Genomic DNA, 20,940 nt, shown 5'->3' on the forward strand with positions numbered 1-20,940 from the left:
CAGATCTAAAGACCCCCGAAAGTAGACAAAAAAAATTTGTCTCTTTCACAGACACAGACACATCTTTTACCCAAGAATATCAGGGCCAAAAGATGCTCGAAGAAATGCCTGCAGAAGGCACTCAGTTCTGCTCAGATTTTCTCTGGGTATACATTCAAATACAAGCTTATTATTACAAGGTGGTTAAGGATTAACCACTAATTAGTCTTCAGCAGAAAAGGCACATACTTTAATTATTTTTAATCAACCTGTTCAGAGATGTTATTACACATCTCAGGAGTAGGTGGGACTTGAACCTGGTCCTCCCATTCCAGGGGTTGGGACATTACAACTGCACCACAAATGGGCCTCACATAGGTTAATTTAAAAAATACTAAACTGTTTTATATTGAACCTGTTCAGAGATGTTTTTACATACCTCTGGAGCAGGTAGGTCTTGGAGGAGTAGGGACTCTGCCATTACCCCACAAGCGACCTTCCCATATACTTTATTAATAGGAATCAGTTAATACCAAGTTCCACTAGTTTCACGCTGGTTAAGCACCTATGTTGCCTGGCTATAGAACCAACACCACGCTGACTAACTAGTCCCAGAGGCAGCAGCTGTGCATAGCTTCCCAGTTAACCCTTTCTGTCCATCTGTCTGAAACCACAGAAGGTAGACCCTCTGATAGTGCGGTCCTGCAGCTTGTGGGGTTAGACTTGTGTACAATCCCATCCTAACTGATAGCTAAGGGAATGTTACGCCCAGATCAGGGGGCGACGGAATGCTATAGCACAATAATAAGTCATCTTCCCCAGCTGCTCTCAGACCTGGTGTGTGTATGTATGAGAAAGAGACATTTTTCTTGTCTGCTTTCGGGGTTCTTTAGATTTTGACATTTCCTTGCCGTATTCACTTTGACTTTATATAGAGGGAGCCCCACCCAAACCCCAACCTCCTCGGGATTGACAGGGAGGTTCCAGCTCCTGCAATTTAGCAGCCGGCCTGGGGAACACATCCTGAGCTCAAGGAGATAGACAGATGTAGCGGCCAATTAACCAGGTGCAATTAACCCAAGAGGTGAGTCCACTCGGTGCCGAACGTTAGATTTCTTGCCTTTAATTAGGTAAATGAAGTTCTCCTCGTTAATATCAGGGCGATGGTGTCATTACAAAATTTCAAAAGTAGGGGTTGGTCACGGGGAAGTCAATGGGATGGTTTTATTTCTGTGTAATATCAATGACATGGAAAACGCAGTAAGGGGACTCTCGGAGTGTGAAATGCAGTTTCTACCTGTGCACGTCTCACTCCCTGATAAAATACAAGGTTAGTTGTTTTTCTTAAATCACAATAATGTGGGGGTTTTATTTGACCTTGTAATATTCTGGTATTGAGTCAAACAGACACCTCCTCCGTCCTTCCGGGAAGCTAGGAGTCATTAACAGATACAGTTACATCAGTCCTACAGATTGGAGTTGTAGGATTCCGCCAAAGTTGCACCCAACATCAACAATATTTGCCTAAAATAAGCCATGGAAACGATGTTTGACCGTAATTTCTGCAGCTGTTGACTTTTTTTAAAAACCTGTCTCCGAAAGCAGTTTCCTGGAGTTAGACTGAAACCAACAGCCTGACACAATGAGGGCTGTTAGATGGGATTAGACAGAGCTCCCGGGAAAGCTGAAGTGCGGTGTGGTGTGATGTGATTTAGGTTCTGGACATGGATCACTCCCAAGTGAGGGGAGGCAATGCCTAGTGGTATTATCGCTGGACTTGAACCAGAAGCCCATATAATGTTCTGGAAACCCTGGTTCAAATCCTGCTATGGCACATGGTGGAACTTGATTCAATAAATAGCTGGAATTAAGAGTCTAGTGATGACCATGAATTCATGTCAATTGTTGGAAAAACCCATCTGGTTCACTAATGCCCTTCAGGGAAGGAAACTGCCATCTTTACCTGGTCTGACCTACACATGACTCCAGACGTCTCTTTAGTTATACAATTGACTCTTTGGGCCATTAAGATGGACAATAAATGCAGCCTGGTCAGCGATGCCCCCCCTCCTGTGAATGAATAAAGAAAGTTTAATTCCTGTTTACAGAAAGGGGTCTCTTTAAACACTCCAGCTGTGTTTAGTATTCCTGGGCGATATTCTCATGTTTTATCTCTTTCATGATCAAAATAATCTTCTGGTTGACTGGACGTTAGTCGGATAAATGATCCTGAATCAAGTCATGCATTGACAAGCAGCTTTGTAAAGTTCAGGTTATTTTAATTAATTTTGTAGTTTGTTAGAACTTGCCTTCCTGTTCCATCACTCTACAAAGTCTAATGAGAGCTACCTTGCCAGTGTTTGTGTGATTGTTACCGTGGGAATGTCTCTTTGTTGTGGCGATTGCCTCACACCAATGAGCAATCATACGGCAAATGTATCTGTTTGCCTTGGCAGCAAGGAGTTTGTTGCTGGGCTTAATATTTTTAACTTCATTCATGGGACGTGGGCATCAGCAATTTATTGTCATCCCTGATTGATGGCATGCTCAGCCATTTCAGAGGGCAGTTAAGACTCGCCTGTGGGTCTGGAGTCACTTGTAGTCCAGACATAAGGACATTCAGAAATATCAAAAATGGGAGCAGGAGTGGGCTATTTGGCCCCTGCCTGCTTTGCCATTCAGTAGCATCATGGCTGATCATCCAACTCAGTTCCCCCTTTCTCCCCCATACCCTTTGACCCCTTTTAGCTCTAAGACCTAATGTCCTCCTTGAAAACATTCAATGCTTTGGTCTCTCCTCTACACACAGGATAGTCTTCATCGGAACTGGGGGGGGGTGTACCAATATCCCGAGGGCAAAATTTGCTAACACTCTTCTGGCGGGTTTAAACTAATACAGCAGGGGAATGGGAACCGATATTGTAGTTTGAGTTTGCAGGGGGTTGAGAGTAGTGAGGTCAGAACTAAGAGTTCAAGGTTGCAAGAGGGCCCTGGCAAACAAGAGGTTGGTTTGGAGAGTGCCAGGAGCATCTGGAATAAGGTGGGTGAATTTGCAGCGTGGGTTGGTACCTGGGACTTGGATATTGTGGCCATTTTGGAGACATGGGTAGAGCAGGGACAGGAATGGATGTTTCAGTAAGAACAGAGAAGATGGTAAAAGAGGGGGAGGTGTGGCATTGTTAGTCAAGGACAGTATTATGGTGGCAAGAAGGACGTTTGAGGACTCATCTAATAAGGTAGTATGGGCTAGGGTTAGAAATAGGAAAGGAGAGGCTACCCTGTTGGGAGTTTTCTATAGGCCTCCGAATAGTTCTAGAGGTGTAGAGGAAAGCATAGCAAAGATGATTCTCGATAGGGGTGGGTGTGACAGAGTAGTTTTTTTTTAAGATTACTTAGTGTGGAAACAGGCGCTTCGGCACAACAAGTTCACACCGACCCGCCAAAGTGCAACCCCCCCAGACCCATTCCCCTACATTTTACCCATTCACCTAACACTACGGGCAATATTAGCATGGCCAATTCACCTAACCTGCACATTTTTGGACTGTGGGAGGAAACCGGAGCACCCGGAGGAAACCCATGCAGACACTGGAAGAATGTGCAAACTCCACACAGACTGTTGCCTGAGGCAGGAATTAAACCCAGGTCTCTGGTGCTGTGAGGCAGCAGTGCTAACCACTGTGCCACCGTGCTGCCCACAAGTTATGAGGTCTTTAACTTTCCAAATATTGACTCAATTACTTCAGATGCGTCAGTTTTTGTCCAATGTGTGCAGGAGGGTTTCCTGACACAGTATGTAGACAGGCCAACAAGGGATGAGGCCAACAAGGGATGAGGCCACATTGGATTGGGTACTGGATAATGAACCCAGCCAGGTGTTAGATTTGGAGGTAGGTGAACACTTTGGTGATAGTGACCACAATTCAGTTATGTTTACTTTTGCAATGGAAAGGGATAGGTATATACTGATGGGCAAGAGTTATAGCTGGGGGAAAGGCAATTGTGATGCGTTTAGGCAAGATTTAGGATTCATTGGATCAGGAAGGAAACTGTAGGGGATGGGCACAATTGAAATGTGGAGCTTATTCAAGGACCAGCTACTGCGTGTCCTCAATAAGTATGTACCAGTCAGTCAGGAAGAAAGTGGTTGAGGGAGGGAGCCATGGTTAATGAAAGAAGTTGAATCTCTTGTCAAGAAGAAGGACAAGGTTTGTGTTAGGATGAGATGTGAAGACTCAATTGAGAATTACAATCTAGCCAGGAAAGACCTAGGACTAAGAAGAGCCAGGAGAGGACATGAGAAGTTATTGGTGGATAGGGTCAAGGAAAACCCTACAGCTTTCTCTGGGTATATTAGAAATAAAAGAACGACTAGAGTAAGATTAGGATTAATCAAAGATAGTAGTGGGAAGTTGTGTGTGGAGTCAGAGGAGATTGGGGAAAAGGGCTAAATGAATACTTTTCATCAGTATTCACACTAGAAAAAGACAACGTTGTCGAGGAGAATACTGAGATACAGTCTACGAGATTAGATGGGATTGAGGTTCACAGTAGGGGAGGTGTTACCAATCCTGGAAAGCTTGAAAATAGATAAATCCCCTGGGCTGGATGGGATTTATCCTAGAATTCTCTGGGAAGCCAGGGAGGAGATTGATCTTTGTCGTCATTGTTGACAGGAATAGTGCCAGAGACTGGAGGATAACCAATGTTGTTCCCTTGTTCAAGAGGGGGAGTAGAGACACCCCTGGAAATAACAGACTAGTGAGCCTTACTTCAGTTGAGGGTAAAATATTATAAGGGGTTATAAGAGAGGATTTATAATAATCTAGAGAGGAATAAGTTGATTAGGGATAATCAACATGATTTTGAGAAGGGTAGGTCATGCCTCACAAGCCTTGGGTTCTTTGAGAAGGTGACCAAACAGGTGGATGAGGGTAAAGCGGTTGATGTGGTGTATATGGATTTCAGTAAGGTGCTTGATAAGGTTCCCCACAGTAGACTATTGTACACAATACGGAGACAAGGGATTGAGGGTGATTTAGTGGTTTGGATCAGAAACTGGCTAGCTGAAAGAAGACAGAGGGTGGTGGTTGATGAGAAATGTTCATCCTGGAGTTCACTTACTAGTGGTGCACCCCAAGGATTGTTTTGGGTCCACAGCTGTTTTTCACATTTATAAATGACCTGGATGAAGACATAGAAGGATGGGTTAGTAAATTTGCAGATGATATTAAGGTTGGTGGAGTTGTGGATAGTGACGAAGGATGTTACAGGTTACATAGAGACATAGATAAGCTGCAGGGCTGGGCTGAGAGGTGGAAAATGGAGTTTAGTGTGGAAATGTGTGAGGTGATTCACTTTGGAAGAAGTAACAGGAATGAAGGGTAATGGTAAGGTTCTTGGTAGTGTAGATGAGCAGAGAGATCTCAGTGTCCGTGTACATAGATCCTTGAAAGTTGCCATCCAGGTTGATAGGGTTGTTAAGAAGGCATAGGGTGTGTTAGCTTTTATTGGTAGAGGGATTGAGTATCAGAACCATGAGGTCATGCTGCAGCTGTACAAAACTCTGGTGCGGTCGCACTTGGAGTATTGTGTACAGTTCTGGTCACCACATTATAGGAAGGATGTGGAAGCTTTGGAAAGGATTCAGAGGAGATTTACCAGGATGTTGCCTGGTATGGAGCGAAGGTCTTCTGATGAAAGGCTTAGGGACTTGTGGCTGTTGTTATTAGAGAGAAGAAGGTTGTGACATGTAAGATAATCAGAGGGTTAGATAGGATGGACAGTGAGAGCCTTTTTCCTCGGATGGTGATGGCTCGCACAAGGGGAGGTAGCTTTAAATTTATGGGGTGATGAATGTTGCACGGATGTCAGAGGGAGTTTCTTTACTCAGAGTAGTAGGGACATGGAATGCCCCGCCTGCAACAGTAGTAGACTCGCCAACTTTAAGGGCATTTAAATGGCCATTGGATAGACATATGGATGAAAATAGAATAGTGTAGGTTAGATGGGCTTCAGATTGGTTTCACAGATCGGCGCAATATCGAGGGCTGACGCATCTGTGCTGCGCTGGAATGTTCCATTTTCTAACCACTTTCTTTGGCAGAGAATTCCACAGGCTTCCCACTCTGGCTGAAAAAAATTTTTGTCATCTCAATCCCAAGCGGCCTATCCCAGATCCTTAAAATGTGACCTCTTGCTCTTGACTCCCTGGTCATTAAGAAAGTGTCAAATATAGTTCTTACACCTAAAGGATTGAAGGGTTTTGGGAGAAAGGAGACTTGATTAGAGAGTTTAAGATGGAAGAATTCCTAGGGGGAAGTGACTGCAATACGATAGAATTCACCCCGCAGTATGAGAAGAAGAAACTGAATCAGATATAACTATTACAATGGCCAGGGCCGAGCATCACCAAACCTCCCCCTCGCCGGGGTAATCTGGGAGGCGAAACAGAAACACACGAAGGGGATGAAGAGGCAACCACAGCTAACAAGGGAAGTCCGAGAACATAAAAACAAAAGCAAAAGCATTTGCTGTGGTGAAGATTAGTGGGAAGCCAGAGGATTGAGAGGCCTTTAAAAAAACCCAGCATAGGATAACTAAAGAACCAAAAATGGGGGAGAATAAAAATTGAGAGTAAGCCAGCTAGCAAGAGGTTAGAGAGTGATCAGATTGGACATTAGACACTAGAAAATGAGGCTGGGGAAGTAAAAATGGGGGACAAAGAAATGGCAGAGAAACTGAAATAGGTACGTTGTATCAGTTTTCAGAATGAAAGACTACAGCGGCAGTCCAGAACTTCGAGAGTTAGGGGTTAGAGGCAAGGTCCTGGCATTGATAGAGGATTGACTGACTGGCAGAAGGCAGAGCTGGGATAAAGGGGTCTTTTTCAGGATGGCAACCGGTGACTAGTGGCGTTTCGCAGGGTTCAATGTACAGAGAGAGTTCTGAATTAACGTTTGAGAGGTCCATTCAAAAGTCTGTAACAGTGAGGGAGAAGCTGTTCTTTAGTCTGTTCACACATGTATTCAAACTTTTATACTCTCTTCCATTGGGCAGAAGATATAACGGGTGGGAGGGAGGTTGCTTTCCCAATGCAGCAGGAAGTCCGCGGATGGGAAGCTGGTTTGTGTGATGGACTGGGCTGTGTTCTACAGTGTGGGGTGGACAATCAGCCATGATCATGTCGAATGGTGGAGTAGGCTCGAAGGGCCGAATAGCCTACTCTTATTTTCTATTTTTCTCTTGTCCTACTTCCTCCTTCCCTTGATAATTTGTGCAACTTCAGCACGTGTTCTGTCAGTGGTTTGTTGTTCATGATGTTCTGACTTCCCAAAGGAAATATTACTTTAACAAAAGGGTGGCACAGTGGTTAGCACTGCTGCCTCACAGCGCCAGAGACCCGGGTTCAATTCCCGCCTCAGGCAACTGACTGTGTGGAGTTTGCGCATTCTCCCCGTGTCTGCGTGGATTTCCTCCGGGTGCTCCGGTTTCCTCCCACAGTCCAAAGATGTGCAGGTCAGGTGAATTGGCCATGCTAAATTACCCATAGTGTTAGGTAAAGGGGTAAATGTAGGGGTATGGGTGGGTTACGCTTCGGCGGGTCGGTGTGGACTTGTTGGGCCGAAGGGTCTGTTTCCACACTAAGTAATCTCATCTAAAAGCAAAATTCTCCAGATTTTGGACACCTGAAAGGGTAGCTGAAAATACTGGATTTACTTGGCAACAGGTTGGCAGCACCAGTGAGAGTGAGAGTGGCAATACTTCAATTTGGGGGGATAGAAGGGGATGATGGAAAAATGCTAATGAGATGGGAAGCAAAAGGTGAGTTTGGTTGAGTCATCACTTTTTTTTCTTCTTTTGCCAAGCCCCTGGTATGGAGAGTCCAGAACTGATTGTCAATGATGGTTGTGGAGCATCTGCCGATATTCAATATCGGGTGAGGAATAGTGAGCAAATGTGTGACCCTGCTGATCCTGATCAACTCCGAAGAAAGCTGAAGTTCTTCTTCATGAATCCATGTGAAAAATTTCAAGCTCGTGGTCGTAAGCCATGGAAACTGGGAGTGCAGCTCCTAAAAATAGCAATGGTTACTCTCCAGGTAAGGTCTGTTTTTGTTTTCTTTTGTAAAATGTTGATTTGTGCTTGCAAATGAATAAGTCGCCAAACAGAATGAACAACTTTCAGGAATCCAGATCACTGAAAGATGTGAAAATCTCAGTGTGGGGACAAAAGCTTTGAACTTCAAGTTTTAAAAAAATTGACACAAACAGATTTGAGCTAGCAAGTAACCTTCATGCCCCGAAACCTGTCCACCATCTAACAGGGACACAGGCCAGGACTGTGATGGAATACTCCTCACTTGCCTGGATTGGGGGCAGCCCCAACAACACTTAAAGAAGCTCCACATTTGACTGGCACCACATCCACAAGCATCCACTCCCTCCACCAGAGATGCTCAGCAGCAGTGTACACCATCTACAAGATATGCTGCCAATTCTTCTTTGACAGCACCCTCCCAACTCATGACTTGTACCATAGAAGCACCAGGGCAGCAGATACATGGGTAACTTCAGGACTTGCAAATCCTCCTTTGAATCACGTACCATCCTGACTTGGAAGTGTATTTCCATTCCTTCAGTTGTTGGGTTAAAATTCTGAACTTCTTTCCCTAACAGCTAAACTCTCAACCATGAATGTCTTGGGTGCTACCATTGACCAGAAACTGAACTGGATCAGCCATATAAATACAGTAGCTTCAAGAACAGGCCAAAGGCTTGGAATTCTGTGCTGACTAACTCCCATTTCATCCCCAAGGCCTGAACACCAACTACATATCTCTATTCAGGCGTGCTTTGGATTATTGTTCACGAGGAGAGAATGAGGACTGCAGATGCTGGAGATCATTCAAAGGGCGTGGTGCTGGAAAAGCACAGCTGAGTAAGCAACATTCAAGGAGCAGGTGAATCAACGTTTTGAGCATGAGCTGTTCATTAGCAATCCTGATGAAGGGCTTATGCTGGAAATGTCGACTCTCCTGCTCCGTGGATGCCGCCTGACTGGCTGTGCTTTTCTAACACTGCACTCTTCGACTGAGTGCAGTCCACTTGCTGTACGTTGACCCACAATGTCCTCGGAGGGATCTTCAGGGTTTTGATCTAGTAACAGTGAAGGATACATTTCCAAGTCAGGATGGTGAGTTGCTTGGAGGGAGGCTTGCAGGGGATAGTGTTCCCATGTATCTGTTGCCCTTTGGCTTCAAGCCTGACTTGTTGGACCTTGTCATGACGTTGAAGGTGTGTACTGTGCCTTTGAGAGAGTGAATGCTGTTTTGCACTGAGAGCTTACAAGTACCTGTCATATGACTGACCAGCAGTCCCAGGGAGTACTGGAAAGTAGAAAATATGTTAACATTTTGGTTGTGAAATAGATACCTGAGTTGGTTGCTGTTTTGACAAGAATTTGAATTTAGCCAATCAGTCAGTTTAAATTGTGCCCCAGCATACTAAAACCCAATCGAGTTTGAATTTATTGTTTTGCCAACATTGAATCAATGAGATGATCTGATGTTGGGGGGATAAAGGAGGCAGGCAGTTTGAAAGTCAGAGACCACCTGCCATCGAGAGTGAGAGTGAATGACATTCAAAATACTCTCTGTCAAAAGTACCTTTTTTTATTTGAAACATCTTTACAGCAAAAGACTGAAACTGCCCCTGGGAGATCTACAGTCAGAGGGAGACATACATCGATGACAACAGCCACTGTGTGGTTTTGAAATTAAGTTGATGTAATTTTAGTAGGGGTTTTATGGGAGCAGTATACTGTTATAGAGTGGGAGGCAGATAACAAGCAGTTAAGAGAAAGGGGGCTTAGAGTTGTAAATAATTGTTGTTAAATTTCACTTTTAGAGTTAAAGAATAAATTGATATTATTTTCTTTTAAATAGTGGAATTTGGGTAGTTCTCTGTCACTCATTCTTTAATAGGCTTCAAGGCGAGGTGAGCTTTTCTGGGTGTTTGGTTTAATTAGCAGAAGGGTTTCGTAACAGGGCAGACACCACCACTTTCTCGAGGGGCAACTTGAGATTGGGCAATAAATACATAGCTAGTCAGCAAAGTTCACAACCCTAGACTCGATTTCTAAAAGAACAATTCTATCCAGGTAATGAAAGATATAGCTGGAGTCTAATCTTCACAAATATTCAGGCAGGAGCACTACAAATAATCACTTCCAAACCCAACAGACACGTTATTACTAATGCTTGTGGATCCTAATTAATTCCTGCTAGCAGTAAAATGATTTGCTCAGTTAAGGTAATAACAGATGACCAGAGTTGACTTTCCTCTCTGAGCTTCCTCAATGTGCCTGCCCAACTTTGTCTGAAGTTGTTCCAGTTTTCAGCATTGCTCCAAACTTTGTTCTGTGCATTATTGCCCATCTTTGTAAGAATTTTCTCAACTTGTCAACACTAGACATTTTAAAAAGTCAGGTTTTCTTGATTTACAGAAAGTTAAGTGACTCTCAGGGTTGACTTAAATGGAGGGGGATATGGTCTTGGAGAAGAATTGAAAATCTGCAAGGCAGGGTGAGCATACAACAGCATGAGCAAAGCAACACTTCATCCTCAGCGGGAGTCTTTTATGGATTAGATTCCCCACAGTATGGAAACAGGCCATTTTGGCCCAACAAGTCCACACCGACACCCAGACCCATTTCCCTCTGATTAATGCACCTAGCACTATGGGCAATTTAGCATGGCCAATTCACCCTGACCTGCACATCTTTGCAACTGTGGGAGGAAACTGGAGCACCCGGAGGAAACCCAAACAGACATGGGGAGAATGTACAAACTCCACACAGTCACCCAAGGGGGGGGTCGAACCCAGATCCCTGGAACTGTGAGGCATTAGTGCTAACCACTGAGCCACCGTGCTGCTCCCTTCCTGTCCTTGATTCTACAGCTATCAAACTCCTGTGGTGGTGGCCTTTTTTCCCATTTCACCGCATGTGGGTGTCACTGTCGAAGCCAGCATTCATTCTGTCCCTAACTGCCCAGAGGCCAGTTGAAAGTCACTGATATTGATGGGTCTGAAGTCAAACTGCAGAGTTCCTGCTCCTCCTTCTTCTAAAGGACATTGGTGGAATCAGATGGATTTTCACAACCATTAGCCATCAAACTCCAGATTTTTATTTCATTTAACATTCACCATCTGCTGTGGTGGGATTTGAGTCCATGTCCCCAGAACATAAGCCTGGGATCCTGGATTACTAGCCCAGTGATCTTACCTGTATACCACTGGATCACCCCATCCTCTCTCCGCGTGAAGGACTCCAATGATTGTGATGGCAACAACAGGTCACCTCCAGGGCAGTCAATGTGAGCAGTGAATTGTCGAAGGATCTGCCTGTTGTTGTTTCACCAGAAATCCTGGCCTTGCTATTGGACAGTCGTGTAATAATGTAGATTAAAAATGGTCCAGAGCTATGGACATTGACATGGGATCAGGAATTTCTTTTTAGGGGGGAAAAACAATCATCTTTGAGCTTATTGATAGTAATGCGATTGCTACTTTTTTTTTGTTTATAGTTGGTTCTGTTTGGACTGAGCAATCAAATGGTTGTGCTCTTCAAGGAGGAGAACACCATCGCTTTTAAATATCTCTTTATTAAAAACTACGCAGATGCAACTGATAATGACAATGACTTTGCAATCTACACACAGAGTGAAGTCTATGAGTATCTCTCGTTTATATTCAGTCAGGTAAGCGAATCATTGCATTAGATCAAAGGGTCCTTCACTCCATTTCATAGTGTACATGGCAAGAGGTTTGAATGTGAATGAATGCAATTCTATGCGACACGACTCGGTTTGCATTTCAAGACAATGGGTTACTTCATCAGATGTTATTTCTAAAAGACCTTTCTGGAAAAGGCAGGTTATCACATATGCCTTTTCAAACCCATCGAGACTGACCCAATGGGTTGATTAACAGAAGCAAGGGTTCAAGAGGGAGGTAAATACTGTCAGAAACAGCACTGTAGCTTTCTATGGAGCGTGCGTTTTAGTAGGTTAAGTGATATTCCCCCAACTCGCGCTCTCAAGGCGTTCAATTCCAGTCTCCCTGCTATCGGAAGGATACTCTGAAACCTTTTCAGGTTTCACAAAAGATTTACAAGGATGTTGCCAGGGTTGGAGGATTTGAGCTAAAGGGAGAGGTTGAATAGACAGCAGATGTTTTCCCTGGAGCGACAGAGGCTGAGGGGTGACCTTAGAGGTTTATCAAATCATGAGGAGCAAAGGTAGGATGAATAGTCAAGGTCTTTCTTTCCCAGGGTAGTAGAGTTCAGAACTAAAGGGTATAGTTTTAGGGTGAGGGGGGAAATATATTAAAGGAACCTAAGGGGCAACGTTTTCACATAGAGGGTGATGTGTGTATGGAATGAGCTTCTAGAGGAGGTGGTGGAGGCTGGTACAATTACAGCATTTAAAAGGCATCTGAATGGGTACATGAATGGAAAGAGTTTAGAGGGATATGGGCCAAATGCTGGCAAATGGGACTAGATTAGGTTAGGATATCTGGACAGCATGGATGGGAGAGGTCTGTCTCTGTGCTGCTACATTTGTTGGGAGAAGGGATCTCATGACACTTGAAGATGTGCAAAGAAGTTCTCTTGGGCCTTGGCCAAGAAGTACCCCTCTGCAAACATCGCCAGCAACAGTGATTTGAGCATTGAGCTCCTTGCTGTTTATGAGAACTTGCTGTGTGGAATTTACAAGCCATTTTTCCCTTTGATGATAACCACGACAAAGCTCTATTGTGTTTGCAGACCTTGGCACTCCCTGAGCTCATGCAAGGAATGACAAAAAAGCAATTCTTTATCTGTCTTGCTGCTGTCTGATTTGTGTGGGCAGTCACCTTTCATAGTGACAAATCTGTCTTCATAGGTCTGTTTCTCTTTATAAAAAAAAATATTTTTTTTATTTTAAAAGTTTCTGTTTAGAAGTTTTAAAATTCCCTTTCCTTAAAGATCTCCCTAATTCAATACATGCTAGCTTGAGGATGCATTTTCCAGGTGTATAACAGAGTGGAACATTGGACTTTGCTAACATGACCTTGTAATAATAGCTGCTACTGGAGAAACTCACTGTTTCTGAGTGACCTACAACACACGTTTTTGTCCTTCTCAATTGTTGCAAATTAGTATTGAGCCCCCCCCCCCTGCTGAGTAATTTTTGATTTAGATTAGATTCCTACAGTATGGAAACAAGCCCTTTGGCCAACAAGTCCACGACGGCCCTCCAAAGAGTAACCCACCCAGACCCATTTCCCTCTGACTAATGCACCTAACGCTATGAGCAATTTAGCATGGTCAATTCACCTAACCTGCACATCTTCGGACTGTGGGAGGAAACCTGAGCACCCGGAGGAAACCCACGCAGACACTGGGAGAATGTGCAAACTCCACACACAGTTGCACGAGGCTGGAATTGAATCTGGGACCCTGGTGTTGTGAGGCAGCAGTACTAACCACTGAGCCACTGTGCTTAAGTTCTAATATTGCCTAATAGCAGTGTGGTTGTCTTCTGAATTGTGATTTTCAGAGAATGACCTGTATTTCTGGGTAATATTTCCCCTCCTACCGGAGACCAATCAAAAGAATTTTTGAAGTTGTTGATCACCTTGGATTTTTGAGATGGTTCCAAAAAGGGAGTGAGTTTGACTGAAAGGCCAATCTCTAATATCCTGGCATTGAGCTGCCTGATCAATCCCTGGTGTGTAGGAACACCCACAGTGCTGCTAGGGAGGGAGGTCCAGGATTTTATCCAGAATATGTAATTCCAGTCTAATACAGAAAATTAAATAAAGAGGAAATGTAACATTTAGATTCAGAAATAAAAAAAACAGAAGAAAAAGTCATTTTAGATAAAAATCCACCAGTTAAACTCTATGGAATTACATTCCACAGTAGTAATAATTTTCAGTGAGGCAGAGTTTATTCATGAGTTATAACCATTTTAGGCTGAGATAGATAATCCCTAACATTCTGAAGCGAGTTTGATATTAGAAAGAGGCCATTTGGCCCATTGTGTCTGCACTGACCCTCCTAAGAGCATACCACCCAATCCCTGTAACCCTTCATTTCCCATGGCGAATCCACTTAGCCTGCACATCCCTGGACATTATAGGGAAACTCTAGATTCTTTGGACTGTTGGAGGAAACCCATGCAGACACTGGGAGAATGTGCAAACTCCATATACAGTCACCCGAGGCTGGAATTGAACCGGGGTCCTTGGTGCTGTGAGGCTGCAGTGCTAGCCACTGTGCTGCTCTTCAGCATTTTTGAAAGCTCCTAATGGAGCAGTGCAACGTTTCATGCCTGACCTCCTGTCTACTTACTCAGAAGGTGTTGTCCAATTTTGTATACTGAGAGCGGAGAGTGGTGTTGACCCTAGTGCAAGTTTGACAACCTTGATTTTCTTTTCTCTTTCTATAATGAAGAGGCTGAGTACAGGGATAGTGACATCTTGCTTCATTTGTATCGGGGCTTGGTTAGACTACACCGAGAGGACTGTTGCAGGTTTGTTCTCCTTATCTCAGGGAAGGTATTATTGCTGCAATGATGGTTCATCAGACTGGCTTCCAGATGACAGGACTGTCCTATGGAGAGACATGAGGCAAACTGGACCTGTATTCTCCAGAATCTCAGACAGTGAGAGATTATCTCACTGAAGCTTCCAAAATACCTAAAAGGATAGAGAGGTGGGTGCTAGGAAAATGTTTTCCCTGGTTGAGGAGTGTAGAGCCACTGGATGCCATTTAAGGGGATATCTCTAGGTCAGGGATGAGGAGGAATTGTTTAACTCCAAGGGTTGTGAGTCTTTGGAATTCTACCCCAGAGGATAGTGGAGTATCTCTGAGCATGCTGAAGGTAGAGATTGATGGGTTTCTGATTACCAATAGTGTACAGAGGATGGAATAGGTAAACCACATTGTAGTGTTTGATCAGCCATGATTGCATTGTTGGGCTGAATGGCCTGCAGCTGTTCCTATGTTCTTCAATGATGCCACGTTGTCTGCACATCCCCAACAATCAGTCTTTAGTTTGGTTGATTCTTTGGACCTGGGGTCTGTCTTTGTCCTTTGGACTTTAGAGCGATTTATTTCATAGAACAGTACACCACAGGAAGAGGCCCTTTGACCCATGATGTTGTGCTGAACATGACACCAAGTTAAATTAATCCCTTCTGCCTGTCAATATCCCTTCATTCCTTGCATGTACTTATGTAAAAGCTCCTTAAATTTTATTGTCTTTGTGTGTAGTTTTCCTGCTTCTCTGACAGAGAATTGGCAAGAGCAACTTTTAAAGAGAAGTTGTGGGTGGGGGGGGGGTAGAGAGCAATATTGATGCAGCCAACTTCAGGGACTGTCCTTCACAGGATCAGAGTTAAACTGCAGTCAGACCAATCAGACGGCAGTTACTATGCTGAGCCCTTCTGAACCTAGGATAAATGGTGTCAATTTGCTGAGAGTCAAGTTCCTCAAAAAGTAACATTTTAGTAAATGCGTCGTTTAGTTTCACTTGTTTCTCTAAGTTGGAAACAACTGTTTGCACATTCTCCCTTTTTGACAGGAGTGTTTTTGTCATTTTTCAAACCACAGTTCAAAAATACAATGATTTGGTGTCTGCCACGTCTGACTGGTTTGGTAGTACCATCAGCTGAGATTGACTTTGTTACGATCTTCCTTTCCATTTTGCTTGCCATGTGGGTATCACTGGAAAAGGCAGCACTTGATGCTCATCCTTCATTTTCAATGGGTCACTGGGGCAGTTTCAGGGGGCAATTCAGAGATAACCACATGGCTGTTAGTCTGGAGTCACGTGTAGGCCAGAACCAGCTGGGATGGCTGACTTCTTTCCTGGAAGGACATTAGGTTTACAAGGTGAGGTTTTCATGACCATCAACTTCTGTTGGATTGGACCAGCTTTTAATTCTAGATTTTTAAAAATTGAATTCAAATTTCATATCTGCTGTGGTGGGATTCAAACCTATGCTTCCAGAATATTAGCCTGGGATTCTGAATTACTATCTAGCAATCAAACCATTACTCCATTCTCTATTAGTCACTCCGTCAGCCTACATTTGAGGGGGAAGAGAGTCCTGGCTGCTTCAGCCTTTCCATTAGAGTAACTACCCACCACAGGCAGTTTGTTGTCATTTTATATATATATATACTCTAATGGAAAGGCTGAAGCAGCCAGGACTCCCTTCCCCCTCAAATGTAGGCTGACAGAGTGACTAATAAAGGATGGAGTGATGTATATAAATATACATTAAAAAAATGCAATGTTTTTTGCTCAATCTCTAATCTCTGCAGATCCGAATTCTGACACTATGCCAAGTGTAGCATCAGCACAATTATCCAAAAGGCTTTCTGAACATTAAAGAGAAACTTAAACCTTGGTCAAAGGAAATGGAGGTTTGTTATAGTTTGGGAAAAACTCAGTGACATCCCATTCCTCGAGACAATTTGAACTTGATTTCTCATCACAGCTCATCCAGGTTGGCACGGAGGCTCAGTGGTTAGCACTGCTGCCTCACAGCACCAGAGACCCAGGTTCAATTCTCCCAGTGTCTGTGTGGGTTTCCTCCAGGTGCTCAGGCTTCCTATTTCAGTCAAAAGATGTGCAGGTTAGAGTGGATTGGCCATTCTAGTTTCCCATAGTATCTAGTGATGTGCAAATTAGGTGGATTAGCATTAGGAAATGCAGGGATAGGGTATGGTGGGGGTCTGGGTTGGGATGCTCTTTTTGGAGGGTCAGTGTGGACTGGATGGGCTTGCTTCCACATTATTGGGATTCTATTGTCACGTAGTGAGAATCTGCATCTCTAGCATTTAGCATCACTATTTCCTCTGCTGTAAACATTAGTTTCTGTCTCAAACAAATGGTATCTTTTCTTTTCTAGTATGTGCAACTACATAAGATCTCAGTTGGCAATCATGCCTATGAGAGGAGAGGGACAGATTTAACACCACTGACCGTCTGTCAGTATTTTTATAAGTGGGGCAGTGTCAGTTCTGGCAATGAGTCCTTCAACATTGACCCAAAGATTGAGACAGGTAGGTGTGTCAGAGTTTCAATCAGATGCTGCCAATGTGTTTGATATGTCTGATGGTTGGGAATACTTTCAAGCCCTTGTGTCTCGAATGAGAGTTCTTGGTTATAAGTCCAGTGACATTACTCCTGTCTCCCCTGTCTTTACAATGTGGGGTGTCAAGAAGAGATTTTTTTAAAAAACACAATTATAATAATACATGCATTCCCGCGGAGACTGGTCCAAAAGGGTAATTTTAAACAAAAATGTGGAAATTCCTTTAGGATATAACAAAGAACAGTGGATGCTGGTGATTCTGAAACAAACAAACAGCAATTATTTGAGAAACTCAGCAGGTCTGACAGTGGAGAAAAAACAGAGTTAACACTTTGAGTCTCATGACCTTCTGTCGAGGAACTTGAGACATTAACTCTTTTCTCTCCCCACAGACAGAGTTTGTCCAGCAATATCTACTTTGTTTTTATCACTGAAATTAGGCTTCGGGCCTCATTGATTCAGTGTAAGGAAGACTGCCTCCACAGGCAACTTGCCCATATTGAAGCCATAAATGTCATGTTAGAAGTGACTCAAAGGTTCATTTCAAGATGAGGAATGGGGACTTGAGAGTTGCAAAATCATACCCAGTCCACGGGACCTGCTTCTGAACTTGTTCTTTTGGTCAATGTCATGCCATAATTACGTATTATCTATCTAAAGCATCCATGATGTGGAGCAGCCGGTGTTGGGCTGCGGTGGACAAGTTAAAATCACCACACCAGGCTATAGTCCAACAGGTTAAAATCACACCACACAAGGCTATAGTCCAACAGGTTAAACTCTCACCACACCAGGCTATAGTCCAACAGGTTTATTTAGAAATACTTTGGTAACTGTGGAGCAGGATCATAAGACACCAGAATTTATAGCAAGAGATTAGTGTTGTGCAACTGAAATGATATGATATATTGAACAATCCTAGACTGTTATTAAGTCTTCCATCTTTCAAAATGGTCTTTTACTATAAATTCTGTCTAATAGTCCTACTCCACAGCTACCTGATGAAGGAGCAGCGCTCTAAAAGCTAGTGCTTACAAATAAACCTGTTGGACTATAACCTGGTATTGTGTGATTTTTAACTTTAAGGTAAGGTGGAGATTTTGGGGATAGACTCCACCCAGCGATATGACCCTTGCAATCCTGCTCTTAGCAACACCAATATCGGAATTGATATTCTTCACCTGTACTTTGACCCCAAACTAGAGCCTCGTCGATAGCCTGTCTTTATTCTGTGGTCTACTCCTTTTCTGAAATGGAACTCCACGAGAGTTAGTTAAATTGGAAGATTGTTCTTGTTAAGAGCAGGGTAAGAATATCTCCATCTTCCTGCCTGCTCCACATTCAGTAAGATTGTGCTTCGGAACCTATCCATCTCCGTCACTAATTTATAGAATGATTGTGTGTTCCCCGTTCTCAACAGTCCAGAATTCTGAAAAGTTTATTTTTTTTTTTAGATGAAGGAATTCCTCCTTATCTCAGTCCTCTGTGACATACCCTTATTCTGGGGCCATAAAAATCACAGAATCCCAACAGTGCGGAAAGAGGCCATTCAGCACATTTGGTCTGCAACAAGCCTCTGAAGAGCATCCCACCCAGACCCAGCCCCTTACCCTATCCCCATGATTACCAAACCTAATCCCCTTAGCCTGCACATCCCTGGATGCAATGGGCAATCCACCTAACCTGCATATCGTGGGACTGTGGGAGGAAACCCTCACAGACACAAGGAGAATGTGCAGACTCCACACAGACAGTCACCCGAGGTTGGAATCTGACCCAGGTCCCTAGAGCAGTGAGGCAGCAGTGCTAACCACTGAGTCACTGTGTCACCCTCCGTAATAGGGCTAGAGGCTGCAGATGGGGGAAATTGCTTCTTGGCATGTTTAAGTGGAAGAATTGTTAATTAGAGCTGTTAAACTTTTATTTCTTCACTTGGTAAAATCTAGGTTCAGTTCCCAGTCTATAGTTTATCCCCCTCAGCAATAAGGAACAAATGTAGGCCATTTGGCCCCCTCAAGCCTGCTTCATCGTTTGATAAGATCATGGCTGATCTGTTTATGTCTGGAGTTCCATATATCCATCTTTCCCTGATGACATTTGATTCCTTTGTCTAACAAGAATCTATTGGTGTCCACCTTCAAAAAGTCCTGAGGCAGAGAGTTCCAAAGTCATGCAACCCGCAGAGAGAAAACATTTCTCCTAATCTGTGCTTAAAAGATGGCCCATAAAGTTTAAACAGTGCCCCCTAGTCTTGGACTGACCCACAAGAGGAACTGGCTTTCCCACATCCCCCTGGTCAAGGTTGTTAAGGATCTGGTACACTTCAATCAGGTTCCCCCTCACTCTCCTAAAGCCCAGTGGAAACATACTCTGTCTGTCCAACCTTTCCTCATCAGACAACTCACTCACTCCTGGTGACTCTACAGTAAAGTAAATTTTAAAAAAAAAAGATTCTGGAAATCTGAAACAAAAGCAGAGGGTGCTGGAGAAACCCAGCAGGTCAGCAGCATCTGTGGAAAGAGTTGCATTTCAAGTCCAGAAAAATCATATTGACTCAACATTAATTCTCTTTCTCTGTCCATAGACGCTGCCAGACCTGCTGAGTTTCTCCAGCAATTTGTCTTTATATCAATTTATTAACCTTCTGAATCACTCCATTGCATTTACACCTTTAAGTTATGGAGAATAAAACTGTTCACTACATTTGAGATGTGTATGACGTGACATTCTCATGGCTGTTACAATTGAAGTTCAATCTGCCTACAGGCTTTTTATCCACTTGTCAAAAAGCAGAGAATGTTTTCCTTCCATCGGTTACCATCTCCTGTCCTGGTCCATTACTTAAAAATTGAAACAACTGCAGATGCTGTAAATCAGAAACAAAAAAGCTCAACAGGTCTGCCAGCATCTGTGGAGAGAAATCAGAGTTAATGTTTCATGTCCAGTGACTCTGCTTTCTCTCCACAGATGCTCCTAGACCTGCTGAGCTTTTCCAGCAATTTGTTTTTATTTCTGACCAACTATTTCTTTGTCAACCAGCATAAAGTAAGAAAGACGTAACTAGTAGGGGAGTAAAATATCATTCCTTTGGGTTGTGAGATGTAATGAAGTCAATCCTTCATCAGTCGGTTTTCAAATGTTCATTTAATGTCAAAGCCTGACTGACTATGAAGGCTGCAGTAACCCCCCTCTATCCCATAGAATGCTTTGACATGGAGCCAGTGTTACCTATGTCCAGTGGACACACAACAGACAATAAGCTGAACATGACGTTGCATTTTCACAGGTGAACTACTTTACTTCTGACTTTTTGAATGAACATGTGTCTCTGTAATTTTTTAAACTCTGGAGGAACTTTTCTTTTTAAATTTTCCTTTGTGTGATAGGCTGGTGATGGTTCAGGTTCATTTCACACTGAAGGCGATTAATCTACAAACAATCCGTCATCACGAGTTGCCAGACTGTTATGATTTTTCAGTTACAGTAAGTGGCTTGTCCTTTTACTCTGTGTTATAAACTAAAACAAAGAACTACAACTGCTGGAAATCTGAAACAAAAGCAGAAACTGCTGGAGAAACTCAGCAGGTCTGGTGGCATCTGTGGAGAGACAAACCATTAATGTTTTGAGTCCAGTGACTCCTGTTCATCTCCTCATTTATCTGTATTCTTGAGTGAAGTGGAAATTGTCCTTTAAAAGCCAGGAGTCATGTTGAGTTTAAACAATACAAAACTGAACTGAGTTTCCCCCTTTAACATTACTGATGGGTCTAGGGCAATTCTTGGGTTTGAGTCAAGAATTTGACCA

The 20,940-nt window shown here is 43.4% G+C and overlaps 1 protein-coding gene across 1 annotated transcript in view; it reads left to right on the plus strand.

Annotated features, from left to right (window-relative positions):
• Positions 1–7,855: 7,855 nt before the first annotated feature.
• mcoln3b (mucolipin TRP cation channel 3b) overlaps positions 7,856–20,940 on the plus strand; it is a 39,012-nt gene continuing 25,927 nt past the window's right edge. Inside the window, exons 1-5 of the mRNA XM_043700116.2 lie at positions 7,856–8,080; positions 11,567–11,740; positions 16,950–17,103; positions 20,337–20,421; positions 20,522–20,618. Coding sequence (XP_043556051.2) covers positions 7,856–8,080; positions 11,567–11,740; positions 16,950–17,103; positions 20,337–20,421; positions 20,522–20,618 — 735 coding nt within the window. The remainder of the gene's footprint in view (positions 8,081–11,566; positions 11,741–16,949; positions 17,104–20,336; positions 20,422–20,521; positions 20,619–20,940) is intronic.

The sequence above is a fragment of the Chiloscyllium plagiosum genome, unplaced genomic scaffold, assembly GCF_037043375.1.
Source record: "Chiloscyllium plagiosum isolate Xiang-an unplaced genomic scaffold, Cpla_swu_hap1 HiC_scaffold_9, whole genome shotgun sequence".
Classification (NCBI taxonomy): Eukaryota; Metazoa; Chordata; class Chondrichthyes; order Orectolobiformes; family Hemiscylliidae; genus Chiloscyllium; species Chiloscyllium plagiosum.